General features: G+C 40.0%; 1 protein-coding gene and 1 long non-coding RNA gene across 4 annotated transcripts in view; one reads left to right on the top strand and one right to left on the bottom strand.

Annotated features, from left to right (window-relative positions):
- The window catches only part of cmip (c-Maf inducing protein), a 69,336-nt gene extending 57,560 nt beyond the window's left edge, over positions 1–11,776 (bottom strand). The window contains exons 1-2 of one of the 3 annotated variants that reach the window (XM_077595728.1): positions 11,252–11,776; positions 10,794–11,097 (exon numbers count right to left, since the gene is read on the bottom strand). In XM_077595728.1, the coding sequence (XP_077451854.1) occupies positions 10,794–11,024 (231 nt within the window). In that variant the 5' untranslated portion in view covers positions 11,025–11,097; positions 11,252–11,776. Of the gene's footprint in view, positions 1–10,793 lie in introns of all 3 variants that reach the window. The other 2 variants (XM_077595726.1, XM_077595727.1) reach the window with 2 other exon arrangements.
- The window catches only part of LOC144071041 (uncharacterized), a 33,501-nt gene continuing 29,025 nt past the window's right edge, over positions 10,481–14,956 (top strand). Inside the window, exon 1 of the long non-coding RNA XR_013299529.1 lies at positions 10,481–10,863. This is a non-coding gene — a long non-coding RNA (uncharacterized LOC144071041). The remainder of the gene's footprint in view (positions 10,864–14,956) is intronic.

Here is a 14,956-nt window from a genome sequence, read left to right on the forward strand (position 1 = left end):
CCAGGATCAAAAATCTGCCTCAAGGCCTTCACAATCAGTTCTGCAGGCTCTGCTACATTAAACAAGCGTCGATAATACTGTTGCTTTAACCAATCAGAATTTGATTTGGTGACACCAAGGACTTCTCGCAGGCGCAGGGATACGTCATCGCTTTCACCAACTATGATTGGCTAGTGATAGAGTGGACTAGCCAGAGCTACCAAACTGTATCTGGAGCGAGCTGCAGAAGCAAATATATTGTTGTGTTGATTTAATAGTGGTTTTGTCAACCCGCAAAGGCTGGAGGAGAAGAAATGGATTTGTTTGCAGATTTACTGTCAAAGCCATTTAAAAAAAAAAAGCTGGACATCATTAAGAAAGGTCGGACACCTCCAAAGCAAGCAAGCCTGGAACAACCGGGAACAAACATTTTCAGCACTAAATCGAATACAAACATTTGCCAGATTTACGACAGGACAGGCTCGACTTTCTGCATTAGCTTCGATGGTGATAGAAAAGAAGTAGGAAAGAAAGGAGGATGGATATTGTGTACAGTTAAAAAGGATTTTTGGTGAGTAAAATATGGCTATATTCCTAAATAATATTTCAATTGTATGAGGTTATTATTGATGATTTTTTGTGTTGAAGCTGTAGCTGTAGTAGAAGTTTTATAGCCATAAAATAGTTTTTGAGGGTTGGATTGATTCCGATAGCTGAAGGCGCTACTAGAAAATGCACGGACCGCCACTGTACAGACGTATGCTCGTATCTCAAAATCTGTCTCGCATCTCAAGGTAAATATTTGCTCGGAATTGTAATCGTATCTCAAATTCCTTGTATGTCAAGGTATTACTGTATAACCGTACATAACATATGAACCTAATCAGGATAAATCAAAATATAGTGGTACCTCGAGATACTATCTTAATGCGCTCCGGGACTGAGCTCGTATGTCGATATTCTCGTAACTCTAACGAACGTGTCCCATAGAAATGAACTAAAAACAAATTAATTCGTTCCAACCCTCTGAAAAAACACCCAGGATATTGGATTGGAAAAACATTTTTATTTTTTCTACTTCGCCATCTATTAACAAAGTAACAAATAACTAGTGGTTTAATATTACTAAAATGTGTATAATACTACTAAAATTATACAGATTTCACAGGGGGAGAGAGAGATGGACAGAGAGAGGGGGGAAGTAGGGGAGGGACTTTTTGCACGGCAGCGCCCTCGTAACATAACATGAACAAATTTAAATGACCTTGGATTACGATGCAGACACACTCAAAAATAAATTTAATCTAACCTTACACTAAACTTAATTCTAATTTTGTTTTAAATTTTGATACCTTTCTTCTCCCGGCCGGGTTGGCTCTATTTGCCCCGCCTCCACCTGACTTTCAGATGCAGCTAAAAGGAACCTATCGAGGGTCGTTTGCTTTTGTATTCCCTTAAAAATATTCAGAAAATGATGCACACAAATGTCCTCACAATAGGATAACGCACGAGCACTTGTCAACGAGAAGTGGTATATATGCCATTCGCACTGACTAACGGGGGAAAAAAACACTGAAAAAATGCAACACAGATGCAGCTAAAAGGAACCTATCGAGGGTCATTTGCTTTTGTATTCCCTTCAAAATATTCAGAAAATGATGCACACAAATGTCTTCACAATAGGATAACGCATGAGCACTTGTCAACGAGAAGTGGTATATATGCCATTCGCACTGACTAACGTGAAAAAAAAACACTGAAAAAATGCAACAGTGCCCAGTGCTCGCAGAGACATTACACGAGGGAGTTGCGGGGAGAGAGACAGTGCCCATGATGTTCTTATGAGCAGCCTACCTCGTCCGCTGCGCTGTCTGCTCGTCTATCAAAATTTGTTTCGTATCTCAAGATAAATATTTGCTCAAAATTTTACTCGTATCTCAAATTGCTCGTTTGTCGGGGCACTCGTATGTCAAGGTACCACTGTAATTGTTTGTGATGGTTGCACATATAAAAGGACATCCTCTCGACCCTTTCTATCAAAATCATTGACTAAATTTGTGACATTGTGGTTGACCAGTTCACTTGTCCACTACAAAGTTATTAAAGCAAAGATATTAACATTCTTAGCTCTGCATTGCTCAGTATGGTCATCCGCATAATGGTTATAGACCAGAGGAGATATCTGCACTGTAACTGTGGAAATTTATGAATTAGACATTATCATAATTAGGGGTGTGACAACATATTGAAATTCTGATATATTGTGGTACTTTGTTTCCCAAAAGGTTATTAATATGTTTCACCAATATGTTTGTTTATAAATTGTGGTACTTTGTATCCCAAAAGGTTATTAATATGTTTCACCAATAATCGATATATCGCCATTTTTTTAAATGTATTTTTTTTTAAGGAACAGACAGACTCCTACCAATTTTTTTACTACAATAGTGTCTATGTTAACTCATTTTGACTGGAAGAGGGCGAATGAACACTAACCCTCGTTCAAAATGAATTGGCAAACTAGGGCATTCAAAACCAGTCTTCCTGGGTTTGCGGGGACTTTGTTGATTTTTATATCGACTGGTTATCGGCGCCGATATCTGGCAATTTGATGTACCGTATTTATTCGAGTATAGCGTGCACCCGTGTATAACATGCACCCATATTTTTTTTGACTAAAAATTTGTATCATTTTTTTTTCAGTTTTTCTCAGCTCACACCATAGACTGCTTCGGTACTGGTAACTGGCAAATGCTGTTGCCATGACAAAACATGTATTCACAACATATGGTACGGAAACCTGGTAAAACAAACTACCTATTTGAACAAAATTCTCAAATGGAAATTACAATTTTAAATCGTTAAAGTCTAATTCATCATCATAATATTTAAAATTTTTCCAAGTCTGATTCATCATCATCAGACTCACCAAACAATTGATTCCATTCTTCTTGAGCGAGGATAGCGCTCCCTAAGCGGACTCGAGTTAGCGGCTGCCCCGCTAACGTTTCTCTAGAGCAACTTTTTAAAAATTTTAACCTTCCCTATAAACTTCCCAAAGGCTATTTGGAGAGGGGTGGCTTTTGTAATTGAAGGTAGATTATCTCCTCTGAGAGGGGGATATAAAGTTACCTTCTTTGGGCCCAGGTAGAACGGGTTCTCTCACGCCATCTGGCGGACAAAGACAGGTTTTACGTCTCCCATAATAACAGCCGTGGAGGGGACTTTTTTACCGGTGGAGGGCAGTTTTTTGCGCGTTATACTCGAATAAATATGGTATAGAGCAGGGGTAGGGAACCTATGGCTCGGGAGCCATATGTGGCTCTTCTGATGGGTGCATGTGGCTCTTCGCTAACCTGTGAGGTAAAATATGTATTTAAACCGCTGGTGACAGAGCCGAGTCCTGAATGCACCAATAGGAGTGTCACGTCGGCACTATGGCGCTGACAGTACCTCTAACTTTAATCATCTTTTTTTAAATTATATTTTTATCAGACTTTTCTGCACGCATATTTTCATTGGTTAGCAACTGCGCAACAGTGCTGAAGAATTCATTTAGTACTTTAAAAGTGGTAAAATGACCCCAAAAAAGTCACATCTCATTTTCACATTTTTAAAATTAAATTCTGAGTATGGCTCTCAAAGAAATAAAATTTGAAAATAGGAATTGTTTATGGCTCTCTGTGTCAAAAAGGTTCCCGACCCCTGGTATAGAGCGAGAGCGGCTAAGACAAAAAACAGTTCTATTAATATACTCGTCTAAGGACAATTTACACTCACTCCACTAACTAAAAATACAGGGTTTTTTTCAAATGTAAGATGAAATGATGCAAAATTTCATTTAAAGCCACCCAACTATACTTAAGTAAAACACTATTATCAATATGTTTTATGTAATAATCTTGCACAAAAATCTGATGCCTTGGTGAAAGGCCAGGGTAATATTTCTACAATGAACCCCTCATGCATGTGCCGCACCCAGTTTCCTTTCATCTCAAGCCTTTTGTGAGCCACTCGCAACACAGGAAGTGTGCTCGTTCTATCACTCTTCTTACGTAAATATGATGCACATTTGGTTTTTGATGGCATATTTGACAAGCTTTTCGCATACCCAGCTTGTGCACAAAAGCACTGTTTAATTGCTTTGTTAGCTAGTTGTAGTAATTGGAAAGATGAAAATTTGAGATGTTTTGGAAGCCTCCTTGCTTTCTGAATGCTATGTCACCACGACTTATGCTGAGAAATTCACATCATTTCATACTCTGGGAAATGTTGGCGGCTGTGCTGAGTCTCTAAAAGCTACCTTTGTTATTGTACACATTTTGCCTAGAATATTGTGTTTAGCCTCTTTATTGAAAGCAAATGAACAACTGCAGAAAATGGGTCAGTCTTGTTTTTCTGCCCACATAAAAAAACACGCACACACAATCATGCTTCATACCATATTCTCCAACTGAACTCAGCTTTTACTAAACCAAAAAGACTGTGTCCTCACCAACAACAATTAGGAAACTTAAACTAAATCACAAAAGTGGACTGGAACAACGATTTAAATTTTAAGAACAGTGTTAACATCTCAAACTTAAGGCCGATGAGGTATGCTTTAAATCACTATAACCCCAGCTTCACCTTAGATTTTCAACCACAGGGTGCCATAAACAAACCTGAGACTGTGCCAAAGGAGATAAAATCGGGCCGCATAAGTGATAAAATTTTGATGACCTTTCGCTAATTCTGTGTTCTAAACAACCATCAACCAAACATACATCCTACAGACCATTGCTATGGTAGCATGTCCAACAAACTCTCTGATGCCCCATTGTACGATTGTATAATTATTTGATTTGGTGTTTTTAATATCATCAACTGCCATAAAACTACAGAAAAAAAATGATCAACATTCTGTGGATGTCCAAAATGATGATGTAATAAGCCTATGGAATATCTCACCAAAAATGAGGTACCCCAGGAGTATATCAGTATGAATGTTGTTCTTTCCCCTCCCCTAATCCAAAAAAATAACTGGATTTCAGTGGATCAAAGAATGGAGATGTACAGCGTTTCTTCCAGCTTAATCTCTCGCCCCCCCCAAAAGCATACAAAGGTGTTATTTTAAGGTAAGATTAAGAACCCCAGAGACTAACTAGCGAGTTGTCTCGTCTAAAATGTTTTAGTAGACGCACGTACATTCATTTAACTAAATATGAACGTTGGAGTTACTGATACAAAGTTATATATCTTACTAGGATGCCATCGCTATAACATCTAAGTATAACTGTTGCATTGGATAAAGATTAATTTTAAGTCTTCATTCACAGTCCGTTCCATGCGTACACTAACATAAAAGCGATGCTTCCCCTTTTTCAATAAACATGGCATCCTAATAAAGCGCCTTGAACCTAGTTTTTATTTTTCCATGTAAAATTTTGTGAATGGACACCTTAGTATTCAAAATCTTTGCTTTTCTCTGTGTTGATTGAACATCTATGCTTTTGCCTCGATAGGTTGATGCAGTTCTTTTTTTTAATATATTTTGAATATATCCCTGTATTGCATATTGTACACTGTTTTGCTTCAATCTGGAGGATGCAGGCCTTGCATTGTTAAAAAATAAATCACTTAAAACACTCCAGTATATGCCTGGAAACACAAAGCATGTCGGCTTCGCAACCGTACCTAGGTTGGGGAAAGGTCAATTGTGATACAGATTTTAGTAGCCACTATTACATGAACATTATGGTTTCCGATTACTACTTTTAACATTTGGGCTATGGTGCATATCTAATCGGGATCTTCCCTCAAAGTCAGCCACCCAACAAGCCTAGGTGCATAATTAGGGATTTACTAGATTGTCTAATTAACACAAAAAAAACAATAATGAGAGCTAAAAGGTATTTGTACAGCCAAATTTTGACATGATGAGAATCATGCGAGAAGTTATTGCAGCAAACGAATCAACATTTAGCGGCTTCAGTATATCGCGATTTTTTAAAATTAATTATTTTAAAAAGTTCATAAAATGTCAAAATCCACGCTGAAACTCGCAAGCGGAAGACAGGGTACAGTGACGCGCCAAATAATATAAAAGGCTGAGAAGGACAACATCTTACCATTTTCTCTTTTGTTGCGAGTGAATTTCGCATTGCGCACATCACATGTGGAGAAAGACTACACTGATCCTATCCCAGCTTTGTTTGGATTTTTAGTCTCCATTAAAACGCCTCTTAAATATTGACGTTCCTTGAGGCGTAGCACGCCATTGAGGCATAGTTGAATCTACACTGTGGCGTTCTTTTGTACAAAATTCGCCTTTAGGAACCACGTTAATGTATGCGGTTAAGAGGGAGACACACGGGAGGTCAACGCAATTCCCCTCTGGAGATGCACGCGTGTTGTGTATGCTGCGAATAAATCAAAATAAATGTTTTCTTTTGTGGACTAAGACACCCGGCCCCCACTCTGAGGAATGAAAGAATGAATCAGGATTACATTTTGTATCAGGTATTGACGCAGTAGATAAGGCAGTGGAGCTGGCAAGACGAGAGGACGTTAACACACTGCTTGTTAGCCACTCAAAAGAACGTGGTCTTCTTTAAGATATCTGCAGGAGATCTTTAATATGGGATGCATTTTTCAACAACAGGTCCAAGAGATTGATGACAACATAGTCGGAGCCATTGAATTTGGCAATGTCATGTCCTTGTACAACAGCATATTTGTGCAAAAAAAGAAACAGCGGTCACCAGGTTCCGTGTGCCGAAAACTTCTTGCAGAAAGAAGCTCCTCCTGTTGCCACTACGACGCCCCCTGAAGATTCCATCGATGATCCAATGCTAGTCCGACACTTGTCCACAATCCCTTTCTACCAGATATAGACTTACTCTTAGTCTGAACATCTAATCTCACCAGCGTCATCACATTGAAGGTTACTATGTACTTTTTATAACACAGTAACATACTGTTCAAGTATTATCATTAATTTTATGCCGCTACAATAATGTGCAGTGTATGTCCTTTCCCCCAATCCATCCATCAACAACTTATCCTGGTCACAGTTGCGTAGTGCAGGAGCCTATCCCATCTGGTTAGCGCAAGAAGGCAGACTATACCCTAAACTGGACAAACAGATCCATTTTGAGATGGACAACCATTCAAACTAACACACACCAAGTGTGAATTGATACCCCGCTGCCTGCTTCAAAGTGAGGCACCATCAGTGCCTTGCTTTCCATAATTTATCAGTTGTTGTTTTTTAACATCTGTGAATTGTGTGTGTTAGTGATGTTATCATTCACAACATTTATGACTTGGTAGTACACTAGTGTCAGAAATAACGTGCTAACACAAGATTGTAGGATAACAAATCCTAAGTAGGGGTGTGTGTAAATCGTCCATTTCATGACACTACCATATTGGCTCTTTGGAAAATGATAGGCAGAATTTGCCAATGTTACAAATGTCTGCAATTATTCAATTTTATTTAAGAGCTCAATTTAAAACAATACCCACGACCCTTGTGACAATAAGCAGTATGGAAAATGAATGAATTTCTTACAATACTAGGTACACATTCAACACTATCAGTTACATTTATTCATCTTTCAAGCCGCTTAGCCTCATGAGCAATGTTCCCTCTAATTTTTTGTTCGTCTGGGTAGAATGACAACCTCCCTGAGCACACTGAGTACCGGTGTGAGCAACATCATCATTGCTCGCTATGGGCACACACCAGTATCACACCTGCCATAAGCAGGTGTATGTCTACTACACATAAATGATTTAGTAATAATAAAATGTAATGATTAATATCTATGAATGGGCGGCCTGGCGGATGAGTGGTTCGCACGTCGGTCTCACAGCTAAAATAAAAAAAATAAAAAAATAAAAAATGGGATTTTATTTTGTGCGCTCCATATGATTTGCTGTGCGCAGAGAAGACGAGAGTAGTGTGCAATTGCGCACGCGTGCAGTTTAGAGGGAACATTGCTCATGAGGGTCATAGGTTTGCTGGATCCTATCCTATCTAATCCCTAGCCAAATGTGTTTAATTTAAAATGTAAATCATAATCAATTTTACTTGGCTAAGGAAAGATAAAGCCCAAATACTCAGACTTTACCTTCAACTGAAGGTAAGATGTTTTTACCAGAAGTCACAACCAAGGGCGGAAATTTCTTGATGCTTTCTGTGGACGATTACTTTTTTTTTAAGTACCTACATTATCCAGGAAAATCGAGGGATTACTGTTATATCTTATTGCTTTGTTAACAAACTTGACGTTTACTATATTCACTCAACAACATGTAGTCTTTGTTTTCGATGCGATTGTAGTATGGTATGTATGTTGAGTCGAGGTGAGATCTTAAGCCCAAACCCGAGCCGACTGGACCCAAATTTTGGGTTGGGCCTAAAAGGTCAATCATTACTTCGGGTTTGGGTCGGGCTTCTTTCTTGCTGAAAAAAAAAAAGTACAGTAATACCTTGAGATACGAGCTTAATGCATTCCGCGACAGAGCTCGTGTGTTGATTTACTCGTATCTCAAATCAACTTTTCCCATAAAAATGAACTAAATACAAATTAATTCGTTGCCACCCTCTGAAAAAAACAACAAAATGAGGATATTGGAATCGAAAAACATTTTTATTTGTTGTGATTTGCCATCTACTAACAGAGTAACTAATAACTATCTAGTGGTTATGATGTTGGAGACCAAAAAGAGACATTATTCAGTAAAATGCAGTGCGGCAGGGGAGAGAGAGAGAGAGAGAGAGAGAGAAAGAGAGTATGAGAGAGACAGACTTTTTACACGGCAACGTGGTCGTGACATTAAATAAACAAATTTAAATGAACTTGGATTACGATACACTCAAAAATAAATTCAATCTAACTTTCCACTAAACTTAATTCTAATTTTGTTTTAAATGTTTTTACCTTTCTTTTCGCCACGCCTCCACCCTGAGTTTCAGCCAAAGTTTTTAAAAGGAACCTATCGAAGGTTGTTCGCTTTTGTCTTGCCTTAAAAATATTCCAAAAATGATGCACACAAACATCCTCAAAAGGATCTTTGCACGAGGGAGTTGCGGCAAGAAAGACAGTCCCATGCTGTTCTCATAAACAGCCTCGGCCACCTCGCTGTCTCGTATGCTCGTATATCAAAAATTGTCCTGTAACTCAAGGCAAATATTTGCTCGGAATTTGACTCATATCTCAAATTCATCGTATGTCAAGGTATTGCTGTATATAAAACGATGTGTGGTCTCTCTAGCTGACTTTTAAAAAAATAAATATAGAAAACTAAAACGATGTATGGATACTAAACAAAGGAATACTTGTTATAAAATAAATAATTTGGCTAAAAACAGAGAAGGAAAGCGGCCCAGTGGCGTAAGTAGTTAGCGCGTTGGCCTCACAGCTCTGAGGTCTTGGGTTCAAGTCCAGTGTTGGTCCACCTGGGTGGAGTTCTCCCTGGGGCTGTGTGGGTTTCCTCCGGGTACTCCGGTTTCCTCCCACATTCCAAAAACATGCATGGTAGGCCGAATGGACACTCTAAATCGCCCCTAGGTATGGGTGCGAGTGTGCATGGATGTCCTTCTCCTTGTGCCCTGCGGTCGGCTGGCCACCGATTCAGGGTGTGCCCCGCCTCTGGCCTGGAGACAACTGGGATTGGCTCCAGCACCCCCCGTGACCCTAATGAGTATAAAACGGTTCAGAAAATTAGATAAGAGACAGAGAAGGCGCTGTAATGTAATTGCTATGTAACTACGAGTTACAAGAGGTTTTTGATTTTTGCAACGTTTACAGAATATTCACATAAAATGTGAAAACATTTTGATATCTCATCTCATTTTCTGAACCGCCTTATCCTCACTAAGGTCGTGGGGGGTGCTGGAGCCTATCCCAGCTGACTTCGGGCCAGAGGCGGGGGACACTCTGAATTGGTGGCCAGCCAATCGCAGGGCACAAGGAGACAAACAACCATTCACGCTCACACTCATACCTAGGGGCAATTTAGAGTGTCCAATCAGCCTACCATGCATGTCTTTGGAATGGGGGAAGAAACCGGAATAAGCTGAGAAAACCCATGCAGGCCCCGGGGAGAACAGGCAATTTCCACACAGGTGGACCAACCTGGATTAGAACCCAGGTCCCCTACTGTGAGGCCGACGTGCTAACCACTCAGCTGCTGGGCCGCCCCGGGATATCACTATTCGTGACAAAATAAACTGGACGCCTATCATTGTCAATGTCAGGCAGCCAATGAAATAATATAGGAGGGCCTGAGGGTCAAACCTGTGCGACATGCCAAGACAATTGAGCCCCCCTTGCAAGGTGTATGTAACTAAAAAGCTAAAAGTCCTTGTGTTAAACTCAAGATTTGTCCCCATCAAACACACCGCCACTACTATCCACACGCTGACGTTGCTTTCTTGCCTACTGCGTCAAACAGATTGTGCATAATCTTTGCTCTCGTCAACTGCGTTCAGACAAGAAAAGACAAACGACAACACCGCCCGTGGAACGCGAGGCACAGCAAATCATAACGAGAAGAATTAAATCAGCGGTCCCCAAACCGGTCCTGGAGGGTCGCTGTGTGGGTGCAGGTTTTTGTTCCAACCGATCCAGCACAGACACTTTGACCAATGAGATTTCTGCAGAAAACAAGAAGCACCTGACTGCAAGCCACTGATCGCACTTGTAGGACAGCAGAATGGTGAAAAAAAGGTGTCCTATTTCTGGGTTGGAATGAAAACCCGCACCCACTGCGGCCCTTTGTGGAATAGTTCGGCGACTACTGAATGAAATGGGGATGCTCACCGTTGCGGAGGTCAGGCTGCTATCTGTCAGCGTGAGGTGATGCGGCTCCCATCTTCGCAGGAACTTGGAGGTGAGGATCTTGCTCAGGAAGGTCCGTGGGTGTTTGACCACGCACACCTGGATGTCGCCCTCGTGGAGCAGTTTGTAGCGCATCCCGCTGCTGCTGCAGTGTTGGAGGCTCCTTTTACACGGCCCCGTGGCAACTTTGACGTTATTGTTCCCCTCTGTCATGTCCCCCAGTAATGGCTTGCTCTCCTCGCACTGATAAAACTGGTTATTGTGCAGCTCGTTGCCACCGCCGGCGCTGTTGAAATCCATATTTTAGTAATCCCGAAAGGACAAGAGAGAAGGGGGTCGCTTGACACGAGAAGACAACCCGCGCGAGACACCTACATGAATATATAAACAAATTTGAGCAGTCTGATCGAGCTGGGAGAGGGGGTAGAGGGAGTACCTACCGATACCTATCTGTCGGCGATAGTGGGGAGAGAACACGACTAATTTTTGGAGAGAGACGAGGCCGAGCCCAAAGTGTCTTCCGAACACGATTATGGCAGGATATCAAAACGGGGGGAGGTTTTTATGACACACTGTAAACAGTCCACCATTTTCCTCCCCGCACAATGCTCCATGAAATGTGTCCGCGGTACGCGTCTCGACTCCCCTCCGACGCCGATGAGTGAGCGATTCAATATGTTAAGGCCATGGCCTTATCCATTTCGTCCGCCGCCAGCGAGCCAAAAGCAATAATCCAGCGGCACGAAGACGCGGCGAGAAGGACGAAACGGAAAGAAAGCTCCAATTGCTGCGCGCCTCGCTTCCTCTGTGGGATTTTGTGCTCATTACAAGCTCAATGGCTCGGTTTCCTTTTATTCTGTATTTTCCCCCTATCTTGCTGTAAATGAGCCAGCTCTCTCCAGCAGCGCCGCGCTGATTGGTCGCTGCTGGTTCATGTGATACTGGACTGACGTCAATGGGGAGGCGAGCGGATGAGCCTTCTTCTTGTGTCTGCCGAAGGCTGCGTCCTCCTCCTCCTCCACCTCCTCCTCTTCCTCCCACAGCCGCCACATCTCGCCTAATCGCTTCGATTGCTACAAAACCGCTGGCGTTTTGATATGAAGAGGAAAGCTTCAACTACTAGTATATAATTACTATTTTACATACATATATATATATATATATATATATATATATATATATATAAACTTTTGACCACAACTATATATATAATATATTTATATATATATAATATATATTTATATATATATATATATTTATATATATATATATATTTATATATATATATATATATATATATATATATATATATATATATACAGACGCTCCCCGACTTACGAACGAGTTAGGTTCCGAGCGATTGTTCATAAGTTGAATTTGTTTGTAAGTTGATTCAGTGCTATATTTTGTATTATAATTTATGTTTAAGGCCTATATAAGTATATTGAAGGTTTATATAAGTGCATTTGTATGTTTAAGGCTTGTATAAGTAACACACATTGGTTTGTACTGAAAAAAACGTTTAATAAAATGGAGAGAAGATGTACAGTACTGTAGAGAGAGAGAGAGAGAGAAAGTGAGAGAGAGAGATTTATGTATTAGAAACTGGCCGAAAGAAGCGATCTAACGACGATTGCAGTTTTCTTCTTTTTTTCATCATAAATGATGCGGTAGCACTGTATGGCACCATTCAATTGATTTGCAAACTTTGTGCAACGTTCAATATTCGGGTCCTGCTGCTCGATCTTTCTGTTTATAAATTGTACTGACGGTCGAACGATTCAAGTTGTATGCCCGTGAAACGCTCACCACTCTCACGCGCATCAAGCTTCGTTATCATTGCCACTAGTTTCAAATTAAATGGCTTGCCTCTTCCTTGCAACTCCCTCAATAGAAGCCTTTCGCTTTTTACCAACCATATTCAATAATGGATGCACGAGATATTTAATGATACAAATGAAAAAGGTTCTTTGCGCACTGGAGATACGTTCACGCACTTCCGCATTGCAACGAAGAAGGTAGATGCTGGGTGAGCTGAGCCCTCACAGCGCCAGGCGTATTAGCGGCAGAAAGAAGCACTACTCGGAAAAAAATACAAAATTGGACTTACGAACATTTTTCGACTTAAACGCAATTTGCAGACATGTTCGTAAATTGAATGTTCGTAAGTAGGGGAGCGTCTGTATTCATGGACAAAATATAATTAACATCAGTCTGTGATTCAGATATTTCTTAGGCCAGCAGAGAAGGACTTGAAGGCCCTGACGGCACACCACTGATATATATATATATATATATATATATATATATATATATATATATATATGTATATATATATATATATATATATGGCGGGTGGTGCATTTTCTGGTAGCGCCTTCAACGTATCAATCCAACCCTCAAAAACTATTTTATGGCTATAAAACCTCTACTGCAGCTAGAGCTGCGACACATAAAAAATGATCAATAAATCAATGCACAAAAATGGGGTAAAATCCATTTCCTAGCAGCAGTAGAGGTTTTATAGCCATAAAATAGTTTTTGAGGGTTGGATTGATACGTTGAAGGCGCTACGAGAAAATGCACCGACCGCCACCCACTGATATATATATATATATATATATATATATATATATATATATATATATATATATAAATATATATAAATATATATATATATATATATATATATATATATATATATATAAATATATATATAAACATATATATATATAAATATATATATAAATATATATATATAAACATATATATATATATATAAAAACATATATATCAGTGGCGGTCCGTGCATTTTCTGGTAGCGCCTTCAACGTATCAATCCAACCCTCAAAAACTATTTTATGGCTATAAAACCTCTACTGCAGATACAGCTGCGACACATAGAAAACAATCAATAAATCAATGCGATCAATCAGCGATGAACGTCAATGGCGTACGGGCAAAACATTGCCCGAAAATGGGGTAAAATGCAGCCGAAAACAGCATTTATTGATTAAATACAAATACTGGAGCTTTTTAGACATCAGAACCGGGCCCGGAGTATCATTTCCCCGGTAAAAAGACAGCGATGAACACCGATACGTCCATATACGTCCATACGTGAAACAGCAAAAAATGCACTAAAATGAGGTAAAATCCACTTCCTAGCAGCATTTATTGATTGAATACAAATACTGGAGCTTTTGAGACATTACAACCAGGCCAGAGGGGTTATTTTTACCGGGAAAAGACAGCAATGGACGTCAATGGCGAAACGGCAAAAATTAAACTGGCGTAAAATCCACTTCCTAGCAGCATTTAGTGATTAAATACAAACACTGGAGCTTTTCAGATATCAGAACCGGGCCCACAATTGAAATATTATTTAGGAATATAGCCATATTATACTCGCCAAAAATCCTTTTTAACTGTACACAATATCCATCCTCCTTTCTTTCTTCCTTCTTTTCTATCGCCATCAAAGCTAATGATGAAAGTCGAGCCTGTCCTGTCACATTTCCGGCATAGTCCGTCTTGAAAATGGTTTTAAATAAACACAACGATATATTTGCTTGTGCAGCTAAGTTAGCGCACTGAAAGTGGCGCACACACCCTATTCCCGGCTGTAACAGGCTTGCTAGCTTCGGAGTTGACCGCCCTTTCTTAATGATGTCCATTTTTTTTCTGGAAAAGTTCGTCGGGAAAATAGCTTTGTGAGCAAATCTGCAACAAAATCAATTTATTTTGCTCTGTCGGCCATTGTGGGTGGAGTTTGCGATCTCTGGCTGCCTCACTATGGCTTTGGCCCGCCTACTCTCTATAGCAAGCCAATAATAGTTGGTGAAAGCAATGACGTATCACAGCCAGCAAAATGCCAATGCCAATGAAAAAGCATTGTGGGGTTGCCAACTTGAAATCTGATTGGTTAAAAGCAACAGTCTTGTTTAATGCAGCAGAGCCCGCAGAACTGATTGTGAAGGCTTTGAGGCAGATTTCTGATCCTGGCAACAAATAATGGCTTAAATGTGATTGGTTATATGCTTCAATATGAAAACACACATCTGGAAGCAGTGCAACCAGGGGAAAAGCAATGAAAGGAAGCTAACAGACCATTTGGAATAATAAGTATTGATGGACAAAATATA

The sequence above is a fragment of the Stigmatopora argus genome, chromosome 3 (assembly GCF_051989625.1).
Source record: "Stigmatopora argus isolate UIUO_Sarg chromosome 3, RoL_Sarg_1.0, whole genome shotgun sequence".
In the NCBI taxonomy this organism is placed as follows: Eukaryota; Metazoa; Chordata; class Actinopteri; order Syngnathiformes; family Syngnathidae; genus Stigmatopora; species Stigmatopora argus.